Source organism: Epinephelus lanceolatus, chromosome 19 (genome assembly GCF_041903045.1).
Source record: "Epinephelus lanceolatus isolate andai-2023 chromosome 19, ASM4190304v1, whole genome shotgun sequence".
Classification (NCBI taxonomy): domain Eukaryota; kingdom Metazoa; phylum Chordata; class Actinopteri; order Perciformes; family Serranidae; genus Epinephelus; species Epinephelus lanceolatus.
Window position 1 is genome coordinate 5183564 of NC_135752.1, and position 25977 is coordinate 5209540.

General features: G+C 38.3%; 1 protein-coding gene across 4 annotated transcripts in view; it reads right to left on the minus strand.

Moving 5' to 3' along the window:
- tpm2 (tropomyosin 2 (beta)) overlaps window positions 1-25037 on the minus strand; it is a 38551-nt gene extending 13514 nt beyond the window's left edge. For 3 of the 4 annotated variants that reach the window (XM_033647743.2, XM_033647745.2, XM_033647744.2), the window contains exons 1-5: window positions 24727-24980; window positions 19668-19793; window positions 5873-6006; window positions 4601-4718; window positions 1689-1759 (exon numbers count right to left, since the gene is read on the minus strand). In XM_033647743.2, the coding sequence (XP_033503634.1) occupies window positions 1689-1759; window positions 4601-4718; window positions 5873-6006; window positions 19668-19793; window positions 24727-24840 (563 nt within the window). In that variant the 5' untranslated portion in view covers window positions 24841-24980. Of the gene's footprint in view, window positions 1-1688; window positions 1760-4600; window positions 4719-5872; window positions 6007-19667; window positions 19794-24726 lie in introns of all 4 variants that reach the window. The other variant, XM_033647742.2, reaches the window with a different exon arrangement.
- Between the last annotated feature and the right edge of the window lie 940 nt (window positions 25038-25977).

The window sequence follows — 25977 nt, forward strand, 5'->3', positions numbered from 1 at the left end:
AAAGTTTGGCAGCTGAGTGCAGTTTGCCCCTGATTTGCCCCTGATTGCAATTAGCCACATGGCATGGCATGGTAAGTGTTTGGCAAAGTACTGAATACTGTATACCCTCATGTAGTGATGTCTGCTGGTGAGTCAGTCTAACAGTGTCGGATGGGTTGAGGCTGTGGGTTTGACCAAGTTTGACCACTTTATCACTATTCCCTCTCACTTGTAGCTGTTTTTTCGTTATCTTTTGAATTTAATATGAATTTGTTCACGTTTGTTTCCGCCGTTCCGTAAAATAAATTATTGAAAGTTACTTTTGAAGTGCGTTTTGAGAATGACCGCAGACTGTCACCTGTTCAACGCATCAATATCTTCGGATGCCATTAAAGTAATAATGATTATGAGACGATCACTGCTGCCATGATCACTGGAAAGTCTGGGCGAGAGGCTTCCACAGTGGAGCGCCCAGTTTGCACCAGCTTTCTAAAGACGTCATTTACTTCACTCAAACTGCGTGTGGCTATTTGCGCTGGTGTTAGTGAATTAGACGTTATTTATCAATGAGGCTCATTTGCATAGAAAGGGGCAATTTTGCGCCAAATGCATGCATATTACCTCATTTAAATACGTGCAAATAACACCAGAGCACCGAGATGCAATCTGCTTGGCAGCGCAGTTAGTGGAGCATTTCACCCTCTGCGTGTGCTTTGTGAATTAGACGGTATCTGCTTGCTCCATTTTTACCGGTTTAGCGGCCGCAAAAGCCACGCAATCCTTTTGTGTATTCGGCCCTCAGTATCTTTGGGTTTTAGACAATCTGCCAGATAAAATAAGATATTTGACACTGGAAACTTATAATTGGCTTTTTTCACAGTTTTCTAAAATTTTACAGCCCAAATGATTAATCAAGTTATAGAAAAAATGATTAGTAGACTAATTAAGAACAATCATTATTGTTAAAGAGGTTGTTCAGATTTTTTGAAGTGGGGTTGTATGGGGTACTTATCCATAGCCAATATATTACCCACACTTGATGTAAGTCAGCACACCCCCAGTTTGGTGAAGCAGACCAGAGTCTGACCTTCAGTTTTAAGGTCAGACCCCCCTCCCCCCCGCAACAGCCTGTCTGGTTTTTATCACAGCAACAATATGTGTTTGCCTATTCATGTTTCTTGCTATGCATGTTATTTTATGCTTTGTATGGTGGTGACCTTGGGTGTTTTGAAAGACACCTTTTTAATAAAATATATTGTTGTTATCTATATGGCATACACTTAAACTGATAATGATTTTTTAAGGTGGTACCATTTTTTAGGTGACTTAAATTCATTTTGTTGCTGACCCCTCCACAGCAGTAGATTGCTTCACTTACATGTCAGACTCCAGCCTGCTTCTCCAAACTGGGGGGCGTGCTGACTGACTGCATTACCCCATACAAGCCCCCTTCAAAAACTCTGAACTATCCCTTTAAGAGAATCATTATGACTTATGAGTCCATGCAGCATTTACAATGTCCACTACTATTAATATAAACACTAGGAGGATTATATTAATGTAAAGTAAGACATTTATCAGTTAAAAGTGAATGTGTAAGATCCCATGTTGCCATAGAAGTAATCACATGATCTCTACTACAGTAACATGAATAATGTACACTGGCTCTTGTGTTGGTGTAAGCTTTCATGGTGCAGGTGTTGACTTACGCCTCGGCCACCTCAGCACGCTCCTCTGAGCGCTCCAGGTCACCCTCCAGGATCACCAGCTTACGAGCAACCTGCAGACAATCAGCACACACAGAAGTGACTCCTCTAAACTAATGCAACTATTCTCTTTTCTTACTCTGCTTAGAAAAAGGATGTGTCATTACACTAACTTTTAGCATTAATCCTCACAGGCACTATTACTGTATTCCAATTATACACCACTTATTGCATTCATTGTGTACAGAATGTACTATATTCAGAGATGAGTCCTTAATAAGTCTTAAATCTGGGCTATAAAGTCCCAAGTCAAGTCCAAGTCATAAAATCAATACCCACTCTTATGTATGGTAAATCCACAGAAATAATTCATGCTTTTTAAAATTTTTGTGTATTACTTTTGTGTATTACTAAAATAAAATTCCTAACATTTGGTCTGTTATCCTTGTAAACCAGTTATATGGGCATAAATTTGTGTCACTAGAAACTGAATTTGAATCATTTATGTTTGAAATCAAATTGCACAACTGGAATAATTGCAATAAAAATGGATTTGAATCACAACATTTGAACTATATTGTTAAGTTGATTAATACCACTGAAAAAACTGTATCTGACTAGTGTATTTTGAAATAGATTTTATTGGTTTGGACCTGAGTTCCAGGAAACTTGAAACTGATTGTAATATTATGAACTCTGATCCTTACTAAAAATGAAACTCTCTTCCTACTTCCACATTCAGTTCTCACAAATCAGTTACCGTTTGCTTAAGTACACATATGTTCATTGAGAAAGAGCAATCAACAAACAAAAGAGCACACGCAGCAAAGGGCCACAGGCCAGATCCGAACCCGGGCTGCAGCAACAGCCCCGCACATGGGGCGCCTGCTCTACCCACCAAGCCACCGATGCCCCACCATGGCAAGTTTTACATATATTAGTAAACTCTAACAATAAAATGAAAGGATGTTTTGCTGCCTCTCTTTTGCTGCCAACTGCTGGCAGCTACCTGAAACGTTTAAGGTGGAATGTTTTCTTGCATGTTACTCAACGCATGAGTTGATGACATGAATCCATCAGCACACCTGAACTGTCAATACGATAACTTTGACCTTTCCATTTGTTTTGATTGTCTCATTTGGATGACATATGCTTACGTGATGACTGGATCTTAAAGCCTTTAAAAAATGTTGATGAATATCATCTGTATTATGTGAATTGCATATATTCTAATCCTCACTTGAAGAAAAAAAACATAGTGGAGTATTGTCCTGGTGCACTACAGCAGCACTTTGTCCTGCTCTTGCTCGACAAGGACTCAGTGCACATACCCACTATTTTTAAATATCCTATTGAGAGAGACTTTCACTCCAGACTCTTCTTTTTTTGTTCTGAAAATGTTGACGTGAAACCTCGTTCTGCGGACCATGAATGAGATGCAGACGTTCCTCTGCATCACCAGTGAAGAGAAAATACAGTGAGAGCTGGACAGAGCTTTGAGCAACAACCCCACCTACATTTAGGAGTACCGCCTGCAGCGGAAAGGTTATGCAGATCTAGGTACATGTTCCTTTGGCTCTAAATGTACCATACTGAAAGTTTTTAGTGGAAATGTGTACATATTTCCCCACTGTTATGAGACTACTTCACTGGGAGGAAAGTGGGCAGCAGCTCCAGGGAGGGACCTCCAGTTAGCAGCTGTAGTGAGTCAAATTCAACCATTGCAAACCCAGCAGGCTGGTGGCCAGTGGTAGTGCTGGGTCTAGCCTGTGTCACGGCAGTAACAAAAAGTTGAGCCGTTGGAGGAGTAAGGGGTTCAGGGTTCAGACCCCTGGTGCTGGGGTTTGCGCTGGCCTAATTCAAGCTGATGCAGCCACAAACTATCAAAACGTACACCAACTAAAAAGGAGTTCTGTGAATCTGCATTCTCTTGCTCTTCCTGAACAAATTGCAATTGCAAGAACTGAATTCTAATTGTAAGAACATGGAAGTGGAAGTAAAGAGAGGTACATTTTCATTGAGGATCAAACACAGTTTCAGAGCAACTGAATTAAATTTCTTAATATTCAGGCTGTTCTCACAAATGATCTGTATGTTTTCCTACAAAAACTAATGCACCCAAAGGCATACATATCCCACGTATTGTGAAAGGCTGCGATCAATGTGCTGACAGCAGTAAACAAGGAAGCAGTCCCAAGAGCTTGTAAGGAGGCAAGTTGGGGTGGTGGATGGGTCAGAGAAAAACAAACCTTTGAGACTTTCCCCTGAAGTCGCGTGTTCACATCCACGTTAACTTTTTATTTTTTTAAGGTACATCCTCACCATTATTCTTTTCCTAAACCTAACCACAGTAACTCATTTGTGAGGAGCAAATTTGTAGAATATCATACAAACTGTTGTGCATGCACTTTTCGTAGGATGTCATACAAACCGTTCTATGACAATACACTGTAACATTACATTCAGTTTCAAGTATATTGGACTTCATTTCCAAACTAAAAAAAATCAATGTCAGATTATGCTATTCAGATTCAGTTTTTCATTAATGATACAAATATAGATTTGGGGACTCAAATTCAGTTTCTAGTGACATATATTTCTGCCCACACCAGTTACATCATTATATATGATCTGAATGTTTTGCATATTGCCATCTGTTTTTTTTTTGCTGTTTTCACATATAAATGTGATAATATGAAATATCATCTATTGTCTGTCTGTTGGTTTACAATGCCAAACACAAATTTACCTCTGACTTGTTTTTAGATTTAAGTCCCTTTTCCACTGGGAACTCACTACATATTCAAAACTTGTTAAGATGTAGTGTGTAGTTATTAGCTTGTAGTGTAGAACAGCAAGACAGCCTATGTTTATGATGTCGTGCTAAGACCTTGAGAAACCAGCGATTCCCCCACCTCTTCATATTTGCGGTCGGCCTCCTCAGCGATGTGTTTGGCCTCCTTCAGCTGCATCTCCTGGATCTCCATCTTCTCTTCGTCTTTGGTTGCTCTGTTCTCAATTACCTTCATTCCTCTGAGGGACAAGAGGGACAGATAACAACAGGCAGTCAGTCAGAAACAATTGTTTATGTGTGATTAGATTCAGTATCGCCATCAGGGGCTAACATCTACCTACATCAAAGCCATGAATGTTTGAAGATTCAACTTTGTTAAAGTGCTTGATCTGAATACCATTGTAATTCTAAAAAGGGGCTCTTTTACACAGGAGTTTCATCAAGACGGAAAAATTAACCCTGATGATGTCACTTCACCCACCAGTGGTTGTAATGTTTTGGCTGATGGGTGTATGTACCACCAGCAGAGAGAGGACCTGTGGGATAGTTGACCACTTTGACCACTTTGTAATCCAGACAATTATTTGTTCCATTCCCCCCTCCATATAAAGGGTATGCATTAGTGCCACTTGGTCATGTAATAGCGCCCCCTTAATCACGTCATCACAAATGGCAAAACGGAACAGAACTGTGATGCCAGGAAATGATCTTGTTGGTTTTTACAGATGTTTATGCAGTTGTCAAACCTGGACACCATTAGTGGAATGTTGATAACACACCAACATTGGAAACATCACAGCCAACCAAACAGGTAAGTAAATTCCAGGAATAACAGGACCTTTGGTTCACCTGATACTCTGACAAAAGACATCACTGGAAATTATCAATGGACAGCCTGAAAAACCCCTTGAACTGTATGCCTTAGTCTTACTGAGTACAGGCTGAAATATACACTGTGGTAACCGGGCAAAGAGCGCAAGTGTCTTTGTGTTAATTTGATCAATTGCAAATTTGTTAAAATATTCACCACTGGAGCACAATACACCTGAAATGGATATGGCCATAAGGTAGCTCCTGCATTTTTAACTGATCCCTGTTTTGTAGAGGTACCCTGTGAGAGAATATAGGTTTAATACTTTAATATATCAGTTGAAAGTATGCTTACATGGTACATATTCTTAAACAGATTTCTCTGTAATCAAATTATCACAGACTGACTAATATACAGCAGAAGATGTATGTACTATATCTCTGTAATATAACTGGTTGCTTTCTAAGACTCTGGGTAAATCAGCTCATTTCTATCCTGGGGCTCACAAGCAGATTAATCCAGTCCTGCAATTGAAGCATAAACTGAGTCATTCAATCATTCAAGTGAGATGAAGCTCTTCACCTCTCACTCTCATCTGCAGCTTTCTCAGCCTCTTCCAGCTTCTGCAGAGCAGTAGCCAGTCTCTCCTGAGCTCGGTCCAACTCCTCCTCCACCAGCTGGATACGCCTGTTTAGCGATGCCACCTCTGCCTCAGCCTGTAGGGGGACACACACACACACACACATGCACACACACACACACACACACACACACATACAATATAAATGTCCAAAAGACAGAGACTTATAGAACATTAGACAGAAAGTATTCAATAACTGAATGCATTAGATATTCAGTACTTCAAAAGACATGATCAAAACAATTATTTTGGTTTTATTTGGTGTTAAATTCCTGAAGCATCCAAATAATATATACATTGATATGGCAGACCTTTATGCTTAATTTATGCTTTATGCTTTAGCAGTCCAGGTGTTCACATTGTGTTTTTCAATGTGGCTATTATGTGACATTCATCCTAGTCACCCTTCTGTACAGATATTTATAATCACCAATGTAATAATCACCTGCGACCGTCAGACAGACTTATTCCAGTGAAACTGAGACCACACAATGGCCCACATAACATAAAAAAAGAAAAGGTAGAAGAAAACAAACAAACATGCAAACAACAACAAATACAAGTAAATCAACAGGCAGGCAACCAGGGGCCTGTATCACGAAGCGAGATCAACCTTTCCTGGGTTACCCAGACCTATCCTGGGTTGACTAACCCTAACACTGGCAATCAGGATAATCGGTATCACGACGCTGGATATCAAATCGGTAACTCAACCCAGAGTTGCTTTATCAAGAGCCGTGAACGCGCACACAGCGGACCAATCACAATCATGAGAGAAGCGCAGCACTGAGCGTCACTAAGCGCTGTATGTGAGGGGAAAAGAAAGTATTTCTCGTGAGGATCAGAGATTAATTCTACTAAAATAAGCTAAAAAAAAAGCTAAATTATCAGTTTCTTTCTTATGAAGGGGTGGGATGAAATTTTGACTTCTTTCCACTCCTTTTTGAACAATCTTTTCATTGTCTGTTGTTGTTGCTTTCTTTTCTTTTTTAATTTAAAAAAAAAAAAAAAAAAATTTAATTAAACTTCCAGTCATGACTGGGCTGCATTTCTATCAGCAGAGTCATTTTTTTCCGAACAGCTGATTGGCCAGTGGGTGGTGCTTTTTATAGGATCAGATTCAACCCTGAACTTACCCTGCTCTGGAGCAGGATAACCGTTCAGAGTAAGTTACCATGGTGATCTACCCCGATAAGAACTGAACCAGCTTCGTGAGACCGAAAACCCAGAGTTAACCCTGAAGTTACCTCGCCATGACATTAATCCTGCTTCGTGATACAGGCCCCAGCTCCTTGAGACCAATTGCTTAAGAGTAAGAACTACGGCCCAATCCCAAACTGGCCCCTATCCCCTCGCCCTATTCACTCCCCCTCCGATGGCGCGGTCACGCGGAGCTCCGCCATATTAAGGGCCGTCCCAAACCAATTATCGCTGAGTGCGAGTGGACTGCTCAGCCCTTAGATAGCTAGTGTGCATCAGTGCAGGCTTCTGATGAGCCCAGCAGGAAGCGCAACATCACAATGGAGGAAACAACGTACAAATGTAAGAGTTCCGTCTTTCTACTTTGTAAAATATTTTAGATCAAACACACACATTTGTTTTCCTCACACTGACTTTACAGTCTCAAACAAACTCACAGAATGTTTGGTGTCAAAAGATGAAAACCTACATGTCCATATGCTTAAATGAACTATTTAAAACTGTCTAAAAATGAGTCTCTTTACTAAAAAAAGGAATGCTGCAAAGCAGGGATGGAGGTAAGATTGCCCAGATTAATTAATAAAGTTCATCTGTGAATGTGTAAACTGTGTCTATAAAATATGAACAAGTTAATTACTTTTATTACACTGCACTGTATCTCTTATCTGACTTATTAAAGTTTTTTTTTTTTAAATTTAACTCATTTTAATTAATATTTAAAATTTTTTTTAATAGCCCGTTGCTCTTTTGCTTTCACAAAGCATCTGTCTGTATCCATGGTCACATCTGCTTCCTTCTTCCGGTAGAGTGGCGAGGGCGTCCCATGGTTTGGCTTCTCTTTCATACACTTCCCCTAATCAGGAGTGCCCTCCGCAGCTGCGAGTGTAACTTGATTTGGAGTGACACTCGGTAGTGAAGTGGTAGTGGGTAGGGAGTGGTTTGGGATTGGGCCTACAATTACTGCCTCGTGGTTGTATGCCTCCGAACTACAGGCACTGCATAGTAGCCTACATGTACTACTGCTGAAGCATCCACACTAATAAGAATATACGCATCAAATTATTACATTGTGGCCTTGCTGTTGCACAGCAGGCAACCTCAATAAAAAATTAAAAAAAAAAAAAAAATGAAGTCACATCCCAGCCACCCCCTCTGATAAGTAAAGAACAATCCCTAAATCTTTTTTTGCCACATCCAGTGGTTGGCTACTGACATCTTGTCTGGCTCATGGACTGTCTGTTGATATTTTAAAATCATTAGAGTAGTACATATTTGTCTATGTTGGCAGCTGTAGGAAAGCCTGTAGTAATAGTGCTACTCAAAAGGTGACAAGATGACCTTTAACATTGAGTTTCGACACACTACGGCCTATTTATTTTAGCAATAACGTTAGATTCAATTATTAAAGTTGGTCTTTCTTTCATGCTTTGAAAGCAACTTCAGAGTGACGTAACTAAAATTCTAGTGTTTTTCCTGACTTCCATAGTTTCCGGTGGAAGGTTTGAGTTGTTGACAGAGTGATTGGTTTACTACATTACCCTCTCTCTGGCCTGCCTCTCCATGTCCGCCTCCGCCTGCAGCAGCTCGGCTCGATCCTCCGCATCGTAAGCTACTTGCTGCAGTGTTTGGATTTTCCTTCTCACCGCGTCCACAGATGTTAAAGCCGCCATGATGGGAAGACTCAACTATGCTGCTCCCAGGTGTCACGGTGTTTCCGTGGCAACGGTAATTCTTCCGTTTACAATTTCAAAATAAAATGATTATCGATAAGCCTCTTATTTTGAAGTGATACGAAACATCATTAATACTGGACACTGGTGGTTTGTTAAAAACGTGAAGCCTAAGGGACTGTTCTTCGTCAGAGGAGGGGGTGGCTTTTTTTGTTACCCTCCCCAAAGCTACAAACATTTTTCCTTGAGCCTCCCTGAGTGACTGGCAGAAAATGCATTCCCTCCACCATAAATCAGTTGAAGAGGAAATCTTGAATTTGACAAAAGCCTCAGTTTTTCAGTAGTGCATTTTGTAGTGCATGCCGGCTAGTTCATATAAATGGTTTATTTTTGGACCAACAGGAAATGTGAAAATCCAACAATAATTTTATTCTTACATTTTCTGAGTATGATAAATGGTGTAAGTTTGCTGATTTTTAAAGAAAATGTCAGTAAAATAAGTTTAAAAAATACAGCTGTTTAAATTTGTATGCCCCTCTCTAAGCCAAAAAAGTTCCTCCCCAGTGCTTTAAAAAATGATTTGACAAGCCCCCTCTTTCTGCACCAATCCCTCCCCCTAATAAGTAACAAAGAGTCCCTTTTAATTTAATTTTAGATTATTCGTGCACATGAATTTGTATTAGGCCTAATAATTGCATGAATGCATTCACTATGGTGCTATGATCAAAATGAAAGGCAGCCAGCCGACCCTCTTTAACCTTCTGACGTAACTTCTGACCCGAATCATTAGACAGGAAAGAGCTTTGGAGGGTATAACTAAAGGACGAGTAGAGTTTAAGATATATTTGTAAAGGATGATGTATTGGTAATATTCTAAAATCCAGGCCCAGGGGTACCTCTGTTGATGATTTTTTTTAAGATGTATGGAAGACACTGGATTTTTACTTGCTCACAAATCTTGTGCCTTATTATTTAACTATGCCTCCACCCAAGAACTGGTGAATAGGTTCACAATAGGCTCACTTACCTAAAGGTATGTCCTCCTTGTGTATTAAAAAAGTTTATTATACTGGACATTTGTTGCATCAATACCCTCACCGGAGGGTGAGCCACATGTGGCTCTTTAGCCCCTGTCCAGTGGCTCCTTGAGCCTTTAAGAAAAGAAGTCTATGGAAATTCATTCTATGAATCCAAATGTTGCTGAACCTCGATAGCAGTGGCTGGTTATCTATGGATGCCAAATCCAAAAAAGTAAATTGAAAAAAATAGAGAATGTAGTAGTGTGTGGACAGATTTGTTTGCTCTCACTGCCAGCTCTGCAAAATTTAAGTACCAGATAATTATTAATAGTGCCCTGCACAGTGTCCACCTTGTGGTTAAACATATTAACAAATGTTTATTTAGACCATAAGTATACGCTAATTTAGACTTAATAGGCTATTTACCTTGATTATAAGGCTCAAACATGTTTTGCAGCTCCACACAGATTTTTTCAAATTATTTTTGGTCAAAAATGGCTCTTTTAATGGCAAAGGTTGCAGACCCCTGGCCTAGCCCTACACACATCCACTATTTACACAGAATTTTACTCACTGTAAACTTGCTTTGCTGTTGTTATTTATTTGTTAAAATTCATGTTACTTTATTCCTTACCTCGATGACTTTTTATCTGCTGTTATTTTCTCTATCTTTGCCTGTAAAGTCACCTTGAGTGTCGTGAAAGGTGCTTATAAATAAAATGTATTATTATTATTATCTATTTACAGCATTACCAGTAGAGGTCCCCCTAAACAGTTTAGAGAATGGGACAAACACATTTCCAGGTTTATATGGAACAAAAAGTGATTTAAGTGAAATTGAATTTATCTGCTCAGTTCAGATTGCTAGTGCTCTGGTGTAACTAAACTTGTGAGGCCAAGTAGAAGAACAGAACAGTGCTTCCCAAACTTTTACCTTCAGGGACCCCTTTTCCATCAGAGTAAACTGATGACCGCTTATTAAGAAACATATTTGATGGATATTTAATATATTCACTATGTAACAATAACAACTGATAAACTGTACAATAAATCCAATTAGTGAACACAATAGCTGCAGAAAGTTTGTGTAAAATGAGCGATTTGGAGCAAATTATTTTACAGGTAGGCTATTTAATTAGAGGTAAGTTTTCTTGATATTTTCAGGAACTTTTTATACTAGTGTCTGTCTGTATAATGTTGTTTTGTGTCATTTTCAGTGTTTTTTTCAGTGTTCTTCTTGACACTTGGCCATTGTTCTTTTAGGTCTTTGGTTGTTTAACTGTGTATTTTTCTAATGCAGGACAGGGCTGTGTAACACAGAGGGAAGACTCTGTCATTATAGCTGTTCAGGTCTTTACCATGGCCTTATCATGTGAGAGTTTTGGGGGGGGGGTTAATTACAATATTAAGCTAGATTTCAATTTAGTTTTCTTCACAGAAATTGATAAAATATTGAGTTATAGGCCTACTCAATATTAAAAAAAAAAGTTGTCTTATGGCTCTTAAAATCCAGAAGGCCTCACGATCCTGTAAAGCTTTGGCAACCCCTAATGGGGGTAGGACCCCCAAGGTGGGAACCATAATACAATCAGTGCTGGGCTGTATTGACAGGGTGAAGGAACTATTTCAATCACAGAATCAGTGGGTTAGTTTTTCTATCAAGGTGTGGCTAGAGGTGGTTAAATGATTCCAGCTTGATAGAGAGGTAAAATTATTAAGTTGTCCAGCTTATGATCCATACTTCATACCAGCATTATACAACCACGGATAGGCAATGGACCCAAGGAGATATAACTGCCCACAGCAGAATTCTAGCTAAGTAGGATATTGATAACTTTCAGAATCTGTTCCATTTATTTGAACTGATTAGACTGAATTTATATATATATATATATATATATATATATATATATATATGATTTAATAGTCCATGAACCAGGGTGCTGATCATGCCAATTTGGAGAAAAGTTTGGAAAAAGTCTGTGTCCCTTGTGCTGGAATCAGCAATGATAGCTTTCTGTGTGCTATCACTCCTTTTTTCATCACTCCATCATTACAATTTTCCATGTTTTTTTTTGCCATTTTACACATAGAGTCAGTATAAAAGAGGGTAACCTTCACAGAATATAGTAAAGCTTAGACTCTAACCTATCTGCCAGCCACATTTTCATGACACTGGGGACAAGATTTGACCTTTGACCTGTAATGCTGCAATAAGGCAAATACTGAAAGTCTCAGCAAATGCCCTTGTAACATTACTCCATAATATTCTGATGTGCCATCAGATAGGTCCATTATAACAAGCACAAAATGAGCTTTAAAATGGTATATTGCATGAATAACAACAAAAGCAATATTTTTTATCAGAATAAACTTAACTTTGTGCAGTTTGTTTCTGTTGCATTGTATTCTGTTACTGGGGCAGCTGTAAATACCTTTCTCACCAAGAGAAACAACATAATACAATACATAATATTCCATTATATATTGGCTCAGTAGGTAGAGTGCATCGTCCACTAATCGAAAGATTTGGGGTTTAATCCTCGGCTCCTCCAGTCCACATGTCAAAGTATCCTTGGGCAAAACACAGAACCCAAAGTGCTCCTGATGGCTGCTTCATCAGTGTGTGAGAGTGTGTGAATGGTTACTGAGTATCAGGTGGCACCATGTACAGTAGCCTCTGCGACCAGTGTGTGAATGGGTGAATATGACATGTGGTGTAAAAGCATTTTGAGTGGTCAGAAGACTAGTAGTGCAGTCCATTGATCATTTACCATTACATTGGTAGCTTAATGTCTACTTTAAGTAAAACAAAAAGTAAAGGATTTTGTCACGATGAAAAAATATTACCCATATAGCTGTCATTATCAAACTTTTTTTTTTAATTTATTCTCAAAAGTCTCATTTCATTTACTTTGGAGGCACCAAGCAGTAACTGTAGCATGTTTGTTGGCAGACAGGCAAGAAACCAGGCTGGTGAATTTGTTTATATCACCTCGTTTTATGAATCCTGCAGCTCGCAAGATTTATGGGCGTCGCTTGTGATTTTTGGGATTTTTCCATTTAGACAACCAATACTGCAAATGCAAGGGCTTTTATCAGTGGGCCATAGGCTGAATCATCATTGTGTAACTTCATTCAGCAATAGACAATGACATATAAGACATTTATTTCATTAAAAAATCTTTGAGGTTGTTACTTTCATTTTAACTCTCATTTATTTATTAATTCATGTCAATACAATGTCACAGTCAAAAGTAGTTTCTAACAATGACATCGCCTGTGTTGTTTTCTGACACTTCAAAAACAATCATCAGGGTGATCCAATGCAGCGTTGTTTTGAAAAACTGGCACCAAAGTAAGATGGCCTATCTGATACTGGATAGCAAAAGATGGGATTTCCAAATCTTGGATAATTCTGATCCAGATTAAACTTTTTGAAGAACTGGGCCCTGGCTACAAACAGTCAGAGCTTAAAAATACTGGATAAAAAGGGAAAGCCTCATTGGTCTAGTGGTAAAGTAAGTCTGTTTTATGAACTCTGTATGAAATGCTTCATGGCTATAAAACATTCAAAGATTCATTTGGCTCAGGCCTCAACCTTTTCTTCATCATAAATATATTCATTGATAAAGATCTCAGTCACATTTAGTGTATGACTGTAACAGTGTAAAATCATTTAAATCATGTTGGGTTAATATATCATAAATATTATACAATCACACATAAGTAACTATATAATGCAGCTATACTATATCATTTGAAAGTAAGATAATTGCTCACACACTGCTGACTGCAAATGGTATCTGACTTGTCCGGTAAAGTTTTCCCACTGTAGCTCCTTGTATCCCCTGTACAGTACATGCGTATGTGTTTGTGAACAGAACTTGATGGCCTGAGGCTGAGAAGTCCACATTGGAGTGAGCACCACCTACAGAAGCACACTGCTGTAAGCAGTGGAAGCATAAACAAATTCATGCATTGCTTCAATTCTTTTCCATCTTTGGTAACATCTCAATGGCACTGCACACAGCACAGGGAGATCACACTCCTTTAAGGACAAATAAAGAGAGTCCTCACTCTTCCCTGTGTCGCTCTGATATTTTGCACTATAATTGGTCATAAACGCTGACTCATAACTCACAGAAACCTGCATAAATATCATTAACTATCCAGAATTACTGGCCTTGGTCTTCAAAGCACATTCTGAGTAGGAGCTTAGAGTTATTTGTAAACCACTGACATTAGACTGACCTAGTCAGAGCAGAGAGTTACATGAACATGAAACATGAACATAGGAATAGTATTAAGAAATGTAATGGCACTCAGGAAGGTGTGTAGACTGTGAAGTGGAAGATATCTGAGGACTAATACTTCCTTCCAGGGCATGCAGTTAAACCTACAAGTTCTTGAAATCAAAATGTCTTTTTAGTATAAAATTCCCACTTTGTGTTTCCGTACTGAGCTGCAGTGGAAGGATAGAGGGAAAAGGGGAATTTTGTGCTAAAAGGCTTTAACTTGTGACTGAACATATTAGATTCAGATAAACCTTTTTTTTTTTTTTTACAGGGGTGGGTAGTAACACATCAAAAGTAACGCACATGAGTTTTTAAGCTGTACTTCTACTATTTATTCAAATATATTATTGAAACAGTAACCTACTTTTTACTTCACTGTATTTGCCATATATACCTTCACTACAGCGAGTCTGCTCGAACCAGTTTCCACCTGACCAACGCTAATCCCCCATCCACCCGACCTAAGATTTAAAAAAAAAACAACAACAACAAAAAAAAACCAACAACCATAGATTAACAAATTGAGAGATATTCCAGTGCATTATTTTTAAGTTGGTAAGGAGATCAGGCATCCTTTAGGGGATCTGTTAACTGGTAAACACCAAAAAAAAATGTGGATACATAGGAAGGCAATCCAGACACTCCAAAAATATAGAAAACTTGTGATTTAATGCTGTTCATTGAGTTATTGTTGCGATTGTTTTAGTTAGGTAATTGGATAGTTGGCTTTGCAAAAGCTAAGCTGATGTCAGTTGCTTATGCTATACACAGACAGAGTCTTGCATGCAACCAGACATCCTCTGTACTAACCAAGACCCTTTTGCAACACATATCACATACACATATACCCACTTACAAATTGGCTTTCAACATAGCTACACCCAAAGTGGAGACTCAAAGTTGTCACTTCATCTCCTCTGTCTTTGTCCTAACCGGCCACACAGTGAGGCAAAACCGGTCTGAAGCCATCTTGGATTCAATCATCTTGTAGTTTTCTGTTGTCTTGTCAGCCATTTTGATTTGTAGGCCAAACAGCCTTTGTTTCACACACACACACACACACACACACACACACACACACACACACCTTTTGTCTTTCTCTCTCTCTCTCTCTCTCTCTCTCTCTCTCTTTCTCCTTTGAATACACACACATATATACACCCCCTTTGTTTTTGGAATTATACCTGCTGTCTGTTTAATATTGCACAACAGTGAATGAATAGTCATCCTCTGCTATGTCAAGAACTCCGAAATCTTTCAGCCTGTAATATTAATATGGTAATTTTGTTAATGGTTATTAATTAATTAATTAATTATTGATCATAGTTAAAGATTAATAGTTTAGTGTATTTTATTAGACTGATAGCATTAACTGGCCATCAATTTTCCCTTTTTGGGAATGGTTCCCCATGAGGTGATTTAATGTAAATTAAGTCAAATTATTTAACATAATTAATGCTAATTATTAATTATTGCCGATAGCCATTTTGACACTTTAATTGGAGGCCTGTTACGAGGTAAGGTCCCAACAAAAATATGTAAATGTACACATACATCTTTACACATAGGCTGTGAGAAAAATGGTGAAGACTCTGTCTCTGTCCTCTGTAGGATTCATAATTTTTCTCACAGCCTATGTGTAAAGATGTGTGTGTATATATATTTATATATCTATTTTTTCTGGGTATTTCATTTCATTATACTCTGTGTATTTTTTATCAAGTTGTTATTTTTTCATTATTTTCTATTTGTTTCACCTGTCATGTCATTATCTGGGTCATGTGATGGCCTGCCATTGGTTCTTGCTACTATATAGGTGGGGACATACCTTTGTTGTATGTTTTTAAAGCCTAGACAAAAACTTACTGTGGTGGAAACATGTTGGCTCTTTTAATGATTTAGCCACTACAGTAAAGGCTTTTTAATACTTCCTTCCTCATTTTGTAGAGTGCCTGGATTGCCTTCCTGTGTATCCTGTTGTTTCTCCATGAGCACCTGACTCAAGGTTTTGATTTATGATTGATTATACAGAGCAACTTGTCGTCACTGTCTTTTACCAAAAAATGTGGTCATGACCGTTGTACATATGGAATCCAGTTTGACCGTAGCTTTGTTTATCTATTCTTTAGTAGGTGAAGTGAAAAGTATTAAATAGGAAAGGTATTTTTATGTTAACAGTGCCTTCCAAAATTTTGTGCTTCTCAGACCAATACTGTCTTATTACAGGGCACTCCCAAAATATATGCCAGTGATTTGCATCCCAGTCTCCAGCACATGGGAGCCTTTTCTGTAGAGTGTGCTTTCTGCTTTGGGTAATGAAAAATCTAACTAGACATTTCCAACACAGTTCTCCCCCATATATAAAAATTAGTGCACTTCCATTGAAAGCTGCAATAACTCCCTTGAAATCTCAAAATTACCCTCATTTTACCATTTATTTTGAAGGTACTCTGTGGAATAGGATTTCTTTGACATAAAACCCTTATATAGTGTGGATATAATACCTTTGTTTAATTCAGACATGTAGGATCCTGAAACTACTTTCAGCACTGGGTCATCCAGATCTGATGGGTGATTTTTAACATGTTGATTGAAATAGTGCGGTAGTTGTAAATACCAATAAAAATCTTGCTTTTCCAAAGCATATTTTCTTCTCAAAGTTTGAAAATCTGTTAATCTTCCCTTTGTTAATAAGTAATATGTTGTTATTCCCTTAATTATCCAGTTTCTAAATCTAGGATCCAACTGATCAGGTTTGAAATCAGGGTCACAGGCACACTGTCTAATTATTCTTAGTTTATCTTGTAAACACTCCTTAACAGAGTTCCAGATTTTAAGTTTTTAAATGTATTTTTGAGATGTGTTTGAAACTACAGTAGCCTAGAAATTAAAGGAAAATACCATGGTAATGTTACAATGAATGGAGATAAAAAATTAAGCTGACTGCAAACACGCACACACACACACACACACACACACACACACACAGCACAGAGTCAGCCTCTGACCTCATGAAAGCCGCAGCTGTAATGGGGAATTCAACCCAACAAAGTGAGGTAAACTTGCTAGTATTAATGTCAGCATTACCAGTTAGCAAACGTTTGGCTGTTTGATTTGAATGTAACGTTACAGTTAACAAGCCAGCAGCCAACATTTGCATTTACAGCAAGTCAGCTGATGATACATTAATGTTAAGATTAACTAGGAGGGGCAAACTCTGCAACAATTACGTTACAAAAGTTAACCTCTTACTGTTTATTTCTCCTCTCTTTTTTTTTAATAAGATATCCTTTCATATGCACAAACATGACCCATTCATGCATTGGGTGGGAGGCGGCCCATGGGCAGGCGCCCTGGGCGGATGAAGATTTGATGCCGTGCTCAGGGGTGCCTTAGCACTGTACAGAAGATAGACCAAGATAGATAGGCACCTCTCCAGCTACCACTCCACACTCGGACAGGGACTTGAGTCAGCGACCCTCCAGTTCCCAAGCCAAGTCCCTACAGACTGAGCTACGTGGCAGTAGCTCAGGTGGGGGGCTCAGTCTGTAGGGACTTTCTTTCTTTCTTTCTTTCTTTCATCACCTATGGGACATAAGGATGTAATGAGATAGACACACCAGGTAGCAGGGCCATTTCTAGATTTTTGTTCCCCTATTTCTATCACTCATGAATTCACAGCAAATCTGCATATGAGACCAAATGCTGCTTTTCACTCATTAAAAAAAAAAAAAAACAAAACAAAAAAGCATTTTACTTTAATTTAACTGCACTCTACCCACCACTGCATTTTTACAAGGAAGAAGGGCTGGATTATGTACCTCGCACTGGAAGTGATTTAGAAATGGATCTTTTTTTTTCTTTTTAAAGATATTTTTGGGGGCATATTTGCCTTTATAGATAGGACAGTTAAGTGTGAAGGGGGAGAGAGAGAGGGGAAATGACATACAGCAAAGGGCCACTGGCTGGAGTTGAACCCGGGGCGTGGCGGCAACGGTGTTGTACGTACATGGGGTGCCTGCTCTATCCACTAAGCCACCGACCCCCCAAAATGATCTTTTAATGGTCAGTCTGAACAGGAGGAATGATTACAGCAAGTAAAACCTGTTCAATATTCACACTGGCAAATGTCTTTTGTTTTAAGATAGGCTTGAAAAATTGTGAGCCTACCCTTAAACCTACCTGGTATGTGTGATTTTCACAAATTTGTTTGGCCAACACCATGTTTGCCAGATCATTTTTTCTGGACCAATCTGTTTTTTGCTCTGTGGTGGCACCATCTCATCAGGCCCTAATGTTCCGTTGTGTTCAACACTGTGGAAAAGGAGAATACTTGCACAGTTTAATAAACTTACGGTTTATTGGTTATTGATACACAGTACTGTGGCTTTCTTTCACTAACTGATAGTTTGCTCTTAGTGCACAGTGCACTTTACCAGAAAGCAACTCCAAGGCGTTGACCGTTGTACAGGAGCCAAAGAAGCAGTAGCATCTGCACACTAGCGCCAAGCAAGTGAAACCAGATCCTCTCTGCCAAGCTCCTCACATTCGTTAGAATGGATGGTATTTCCCTCAAGGTGCTGACAAGCTTTATGATATGTAGGTAGAATGTGATACTGCACATGACAGATTTTATACAGTCTCTGCTGCTGCTGTCAGTGGTAAACCTCAGCAGCAGTTTTCAACTGGAAATAATGATGACATTTAGAACAACCAGCTTTGAATTGCATTTCTGAAGGTCAGTATTAAAATGGTTATGATTATTAGGCCTACATGAGATGTCGGAGTGTAAAAGTAACTAACTGGTCTTGGCATATTTAAAACACAGAGAGAGACTAAGACTTGGCACTGTTGGTTTATAGCAGTGGTAATGTCACTGATGGTCTAAATTTACAACTGTGCAGTAATTCAAGTTAAACAGACTGGTACTTCTTTTTTTACAACACCTGAAAGAAGCCATTTGTGTAGTGGTATATTAAATATTAATGGTCTGCCTGATACCTCCTACTTAGTCATACTTCTACCATTTTGTACACATATGAATATCATTGTCACATACATATTCTGTCATATATTATACTTGTATAATTATAATTATTTATATATAATTATAATTATTACTTTATGTCTCATTTTGTCATATGGATTACTGTAAATGTATCATGTTGATCCGTTCTGTGCACAACATCAGTTTCACGTCTGTCTGTCCTGGAAGAGGGATCCCTCCTCAGTTGCTCTTCCTGAGGTTTCTACCATTTTTTCCCCGTTAAAGGGTTTTTTGGGGAGAGTTTTTCCTTATCCGCTGTGAGGGAGGGTGTATGCTGTAAAGCCCTCTGAGGCAAATTGTGATTTGTGATATTGGTCTTTATAAATAAAATTGAAAATTGAAATTGAAATTGAAATAATGGCACATGTAGTCAACAACATGGTACCTGTGTTACTATAGAAACGATCAGATGTGACTGGACTAAGTACAATAGGTTCATGTGGTCTTAATATAGTTGCATTTCTGCAGTAATGTGACCCATGGCATCAGTTCCCTTCACTCACATCTGTTGCCTTCTTTTCTGCCTGCTCCAGCTTCTCCTGGGCATCCTTCAGCGACTCAGAATATTTGTCCAGCTCATCCTCCACTCCTTTCAGCTTCTTCTGCAGACCCAGCAGCTCCTCCTCCAGCTACAGGCCGAATACACCAAGACACAGCAGAAACACATGTCAGACAGTTGGAAAGCTTGCCTTTGATACAACCATATGGATATTGAAAATATTTAGAAGAAAAATAACTGGAACTCTATATATAATTCAATGATATATTGTGTACTAATTTGCTTTGCAAAATACATTGTGGAATAAGTGAACGGAGGAGAAGGAGGTCACTGTGGAAGATTATACATACAAAACTAAGGATTTGACAGGGAACAGGGTCCTGCATCCCACCTATTGTTAGGTTAGACTGCTTTACTCTTCAATTATAGTTCAGGCTATCGATGAACTACACCACAGTCACATGACTTCATGTTGCCACCACAATGAGGCTATAAAGTTGTGTTTGATGTGATTATTGTCTGTAGTCTCATTAGCCAGTTGCTAGCCTTGTCAAAAGCCTTTGATCACAATATCCTTTTTGCTAAACTTCAAAAATATGGTTTTCATGATGTTGCTCTTAAGTGGTTGATTGATTACTGAAAGGACAGGGAACAATATGTATCTCTAAATATGCAAAATTCAAATAGAGCTAAGCTTCTTTGTGGGGTACCTCAAGGTTCCATCCTTGGACCTCTCTTGTTTTTGATATATATGATTGATTTACCCAGGGTCTGCAATAATGTACTGCCTCTTATATTTGCTGATGACATGTCTTATTGCTTCACATGAAAATTTCAGCACACTGACTTGAGAAGCAAATAAAGAGCTATCATCAATCTCTAAATGGTTTCAGATGAACAAACTCTCTCTCAATATAAATAAATCTAATTTTATAATTTTCTGTAACAAAAATAAAAAGTATACTAAAGAAGGAGCCAAATTATTCATAGACAATATTAGAATTACTCAGTTTCCTCATATTAAATTTCTAGGAGTCATAGTAGATTAATAGTAAATTAACATGGAAATACCATATGGAATTTTTCTGTAAAAAAGATTATTAAGTCAATTGGAATATTGAGAGTTCATTCATTGATAAATCATTCTTGTATTTTGACTTTTTATTACAGCTTAATTTATCTTTATATTATGTACTGTAAGTCTGTGTGGGGTGCCACATATCCCAGTTTTCTCAATATAATTTTGTTAATTCAAAAGAAATTTTTGAGAATGATGACCTTTACTAAAAAATTTGATTCATCTGCTCCTCTTTTCAGTAAATACAAACTGCTATCAATTTTTAATGTGAACATATACCAGACTTGTGTGTTCATGTACAAATATGTGTACCTAATTCATCAATTGCTGAGCATTTTTCAATTTTTTTTTAAAAAAGCAATGGAAATTTATTTTCTTTGCATTTTTTGCAATGATAACAAAATTAATGTTTTTTTTTTTGCAGACCCCCCCCTTTTTTTTTTTTTTTTTAAAAAAAAAAAAACATCTACCAAATAATTTAAGATGGAAAAAAAATTGCAAACCATACACTGTTATAATGTCCATAATATGTTAGTATACTATATATATCAATTTGTGACCATAAAATCAGTATTATTAGTACTAGTGTAATTTCTATTCATTCCAAATATTAACAGTTACAGTACCTCCCATAATACCTACCTACCTCCCATAATACCTACCTACCTCCCATAATACCTACCTACATAATTTTTTTTCATCAAATATATAATTAAATAACATTAAAGACAGGTATTAACAACAGTGAACATACATCCTTTTTTATTTGATAAAAATTATATATTTATTATCTTACCATCACTACCTTTACCATAAAAGGCCAATTCAACCATTTGATTGAGCATGGCTTTAGACATGTCGTAGAAATACTTCCTGTAGGAGGCGAAATGAAAAGGCATACTATTTAAAAACAAAGTGACTCTAGTGAATTCTTTTAGCATAACATACCTAAACCGAATAGTAGAGATAGCCCAATCAGTTTGAGTTAAGTTCAAGACATTTCTAATTAAGATATAGTGACTCAAAATGTGCACTACCAACGGTTGAGCAGGACGTTAAAGGGTTAATACACATAAAAGCTTCGAAATTCACAGTTGGGGTATTTACTGACGTACTTTATGTCTTAAAGCAAAACTTGAAAGTCTCTTCAGCTTTAACCACAGAACTTATTTCAGACATCTAACCAAAAACCCATTGTCTTCTGGATGAGGGGAAAAATAAAATATTAACTAATTTCTGGTTTGTAGGACTGAATCTTTCAGCACTCTATTTATGTATCATTGTACTGTCACACTGCTGGAGTTACGATGGACAGTTTTATACTCAAGCCACAGTGCTTGTCAAATTGTCCCACAGTATGAAGTAAGAAATGTAATCTAGGCAGCATTATATTTCCTTTGAATGTATTAGCCATTCTGCAGTACTTATGTATGACAGTGTTGCTAGTGGTACCAACCAGATTCCGCTGCAATTTGCCGTGAATATTCACAGTGCCCCCAGAATGATTGAGAATGTTTCTGTAGTACTATTGACCTTTCCTTTAGCACCAAAGAATGCTCATTGCACAAAGCAACAATGGGCAGGTGCAAACTGAGGTGATGTCATTATTTCCCAAACCCACATTCCATGTCCACACAGTAGGCATGCAGCAGTATACTGATTTCAAGGTATACTGTAATATAAAAAATGAATGGTCATCATACCGTGTACATTTGCTTATCTATGATATTGAAAAAAATGCAACTGGACAGATGAGCTCACTTTTTTTAAGTTATTGTCAAAATAAACACTTTTTACACAGACTTTCATTAAAACTTGAAATAACGATATTTTTTTAGAGACGGTTATTGTACCTTGGAAATCTGATATCGTTGCAACAATACCACACAGATACACAGAAACAGTTGTTTTGAAAAATCTGCACCTTAGAAGATGTTTTCAAAAGCCTTCAAATGCGTGTGGACAAGAGGTCAAAACATAAAGGAAAATATTTGTTTTCAAAAAATTCCTGTACGTGTGGACAAGGCCTTAACATCACAGTTAACAGTGACTGTCACAAACATATGACCAAAATACACAAGTGTGCCATCTTATACATCATATGCGCAAACAATATGTAGCCACACCCCACTACCACCCAGTAAATTTATGTTCCCCAGAGGATGAGCCCTTATGGTTTGGGACACTCTAATGATGATGATCTAATAGGCAGATCATCATCATTAGAGTGTCCCAAACCATAATGACGATGATCTGATGATGATCTAATAGGCAGATTGTCATTAAATCTGATGAGCATATTCATTCTCCCAAAATGATAAACCCCTTTTTTTTATCTTAATGACCCCCTGACAAGCAGTTTTCTTGCTCCCAACATGATGAGCCCTTCGATTTTGGACTTAAGGCATTTGTTATCCGATGACTCATTTTCAAAGATTGTTTCAGTGAGTTGCCATTGGAACAACAGCTTCAAGAACTATAAAAAGCCAATTGTAAATAACAGTAATGTGGCCCGACCACAATGTTCCCAGGACAAATGTCCTTTCTATATCACTTCTGACAGTCTCTCCCAGACTGTAGCCATGTAAGGCCTCTCAGTCACAAATAGCCTGGGACAGTCCTGATCCTACAGTCGACATTGTGGCAACTCCCAAACCAACAGCCTTGACTGTCTTTCTGAGAGGAGCAACAATTCAAAGAAGGTGGGGGGGAGCTACAGAAATAGACATGCCAGTATTCAATGCTCCTAGACTGGCAGAGAGAAGTGATTGTACAGGCATTGTAATAGCTACTAGCTGGGATCCCCTGGGAACAAATGCTATGTGGACAGTTGCATAGTTAAATTGCTGCTATATATTATATCCTATCTATACACAGTGGAGCTGCACAGGAGAGACTGCAAGTAATCCATAAAGCTGTGGCTAATTTCCTACTTCATAGCTGGAAAGTGTAGCTGGATTTGTCAGGGGGCAGCAAATTCTAAGCGTACTGGATGGTGATGTCCACCCTCTAAACTTACACACTGAGCCCTCACAGACTTTGGTCATATGTTCCATGGCATGCTCATCATCATCACATCCAGTCTGCAAGGGCACTGTGCCATGAGAGGATTAAATGTGCTGTGTGACAAAAGTTCAGATCTCAGATCTCAAATGAAGCATCTCATTTCCTGTTTTTTTTTTTTTGTTTTTTTTTTTTTTACTGTCCACTATCTAATAAAGGGAATAGATGTCATGCTCTAAGGTTGTTGGTGGTTTTCAAAGTTATTAACCCCAGCTGAGCCTTAGCTAATAGAAACCCTACAGATGCTGCTGAGGTCCTGACTGATTTAATCCATCATGCCTTGGAAATAGAGCTGGCCAGTATACAGAAAAATCAAATATCATGATATTTGCGATGAAAGATCACACTGTCAATTTTGCAATGATATTGTGGGGTTGACTATTGGTGCTTGGACAAAATATTTACACTATAAGATTTTTTGATAAATAATGTGGACATAAGTGTGTAAAGGCAAACAATAGAACAGTCTGGTAAGTTCAGTCCAATGCAGCCTTTAAATCCAGAGCACTTATGACATCCAAAATCTAAGACGATATCCAGTCTTATATCACAATATACATACATACATACATACATACAATATCCATATATTACTGAAGAAAAAAACAGATTTTAGTGTGTTCCACTTGGAACACACTAAAATCTGTTTTTTTTTTCAGTCTTGACAAACTTTACAGACTTGGTCAAGTTTGTTCTTCTCTAACTTTTATGTTGTTGTTTGTTTGAGTTCCCTTTTAATGTTTTATTGTTAAAAAATTATCTTATGTATTTCATTTAAAGATAAGACATTCTCGAATACCGACAATTTATGAGAAAACGCCTATGCGAAGACACTATAAAGGAATACTGCCTTTCATTTCAGGCGAGAAGCTGGTTAAGTTGTTTGTGAAGTGTAGTATAGCTCCATCGCAGTATAGGCTACCTGTTTGCATTTGTCCTCTGCTCCCTTCTTGTCCCCTTCAGCCTGCTCTGCCCGGTCTATCGCGTTCTCCTTATCCAGCTTCAGCATCTGCATTTTCTTCTTGATGGCCTCCATGGTGCTTCAGGTTGTGTGCTCTCAGCAAAGGGAGACGTTTGCTGGGTTAGTCCGGACAGAGACAGAGACAGAGATAGAGGCACCGGTCTGTGACAGGGACTGAGGTGGACAGGAGCTCGCGTGCGGCTTGTCTGAGCGGCTCGGGGAGAGCTCGAGGATGGAGTACCAGCTGGATGAGCCCTTCACTTTTTTCCATTAAGGATCCGCACTGGGACGTTGTCCATATTTAGGCAGTGAGAGCTGTCTGTGTGCGTGACGTCTGTCTGCAGCATGTGGGAATAAATCACGTTCAAGCGCGTAAGATCTCCACCTGGACATCAGCAGGTAACACAATTCTACTCTTCAACTTACACCCAAGATGCCTTTGAGAAAAAGTTCAACCTGTCGGAAGATTATGAGAAAAACGTGAATAAAATCATTTTCACTTTCTTAATAGACAGAAAGAAAGAAAGAAAGAAAGAAAGAAAGAAAGAAATAAGTCTTAACCGCTTATTTAACTTAAAGGGAAACTTTGGGTTTTCGGCCTGGACTGGATCAATGTCAAAACTGTGGTTTCCTTTCGTTACTTGGACACAGAAACATGGGAAAATAGGGTTGAAAATGGTTGATAGAGGAAGCATGAAATGGAAATACAGGTGGTAAAAGTACCTGAAATGACCAAGACAGAAGAGATTCCATTTTAAACAGTGGAAATAAGACAACACAGTGCAGATACCATAGCGAACCGTAATCCAAAAACAGAAAATGAGCTGTGAATTACAACAGGCATATCCCTTTCTTGACCCTCCATTTCCTCTTTTCCATCTGTCATGTCTATTTTCATGTTTTGAGCTGTGTGAGTGAGGTGTGGCCCTGCTGTCACTCAGAGCAAGCTGGGTGGGCATCAAACAGAATGGGCACACAAGAGGGAGCACAGCATGACAAGACTACAAGTCTACATCAAGTTGCAACCATGTTTCTAATTAACTGCATTCATAAATAATTGATTTGCAGAAGAGAGTAACATTCACTGTTATCATTCAGAAGCATTACTGAAGAAGTGTGATGTGTGTTTTACACAAGGAAGAGTGAGGGTGTGGTTAGATAAGAAACCAAACTAGAAGTTTGGATTACCAAGGCCAAAAGGGTCCCTAGAGG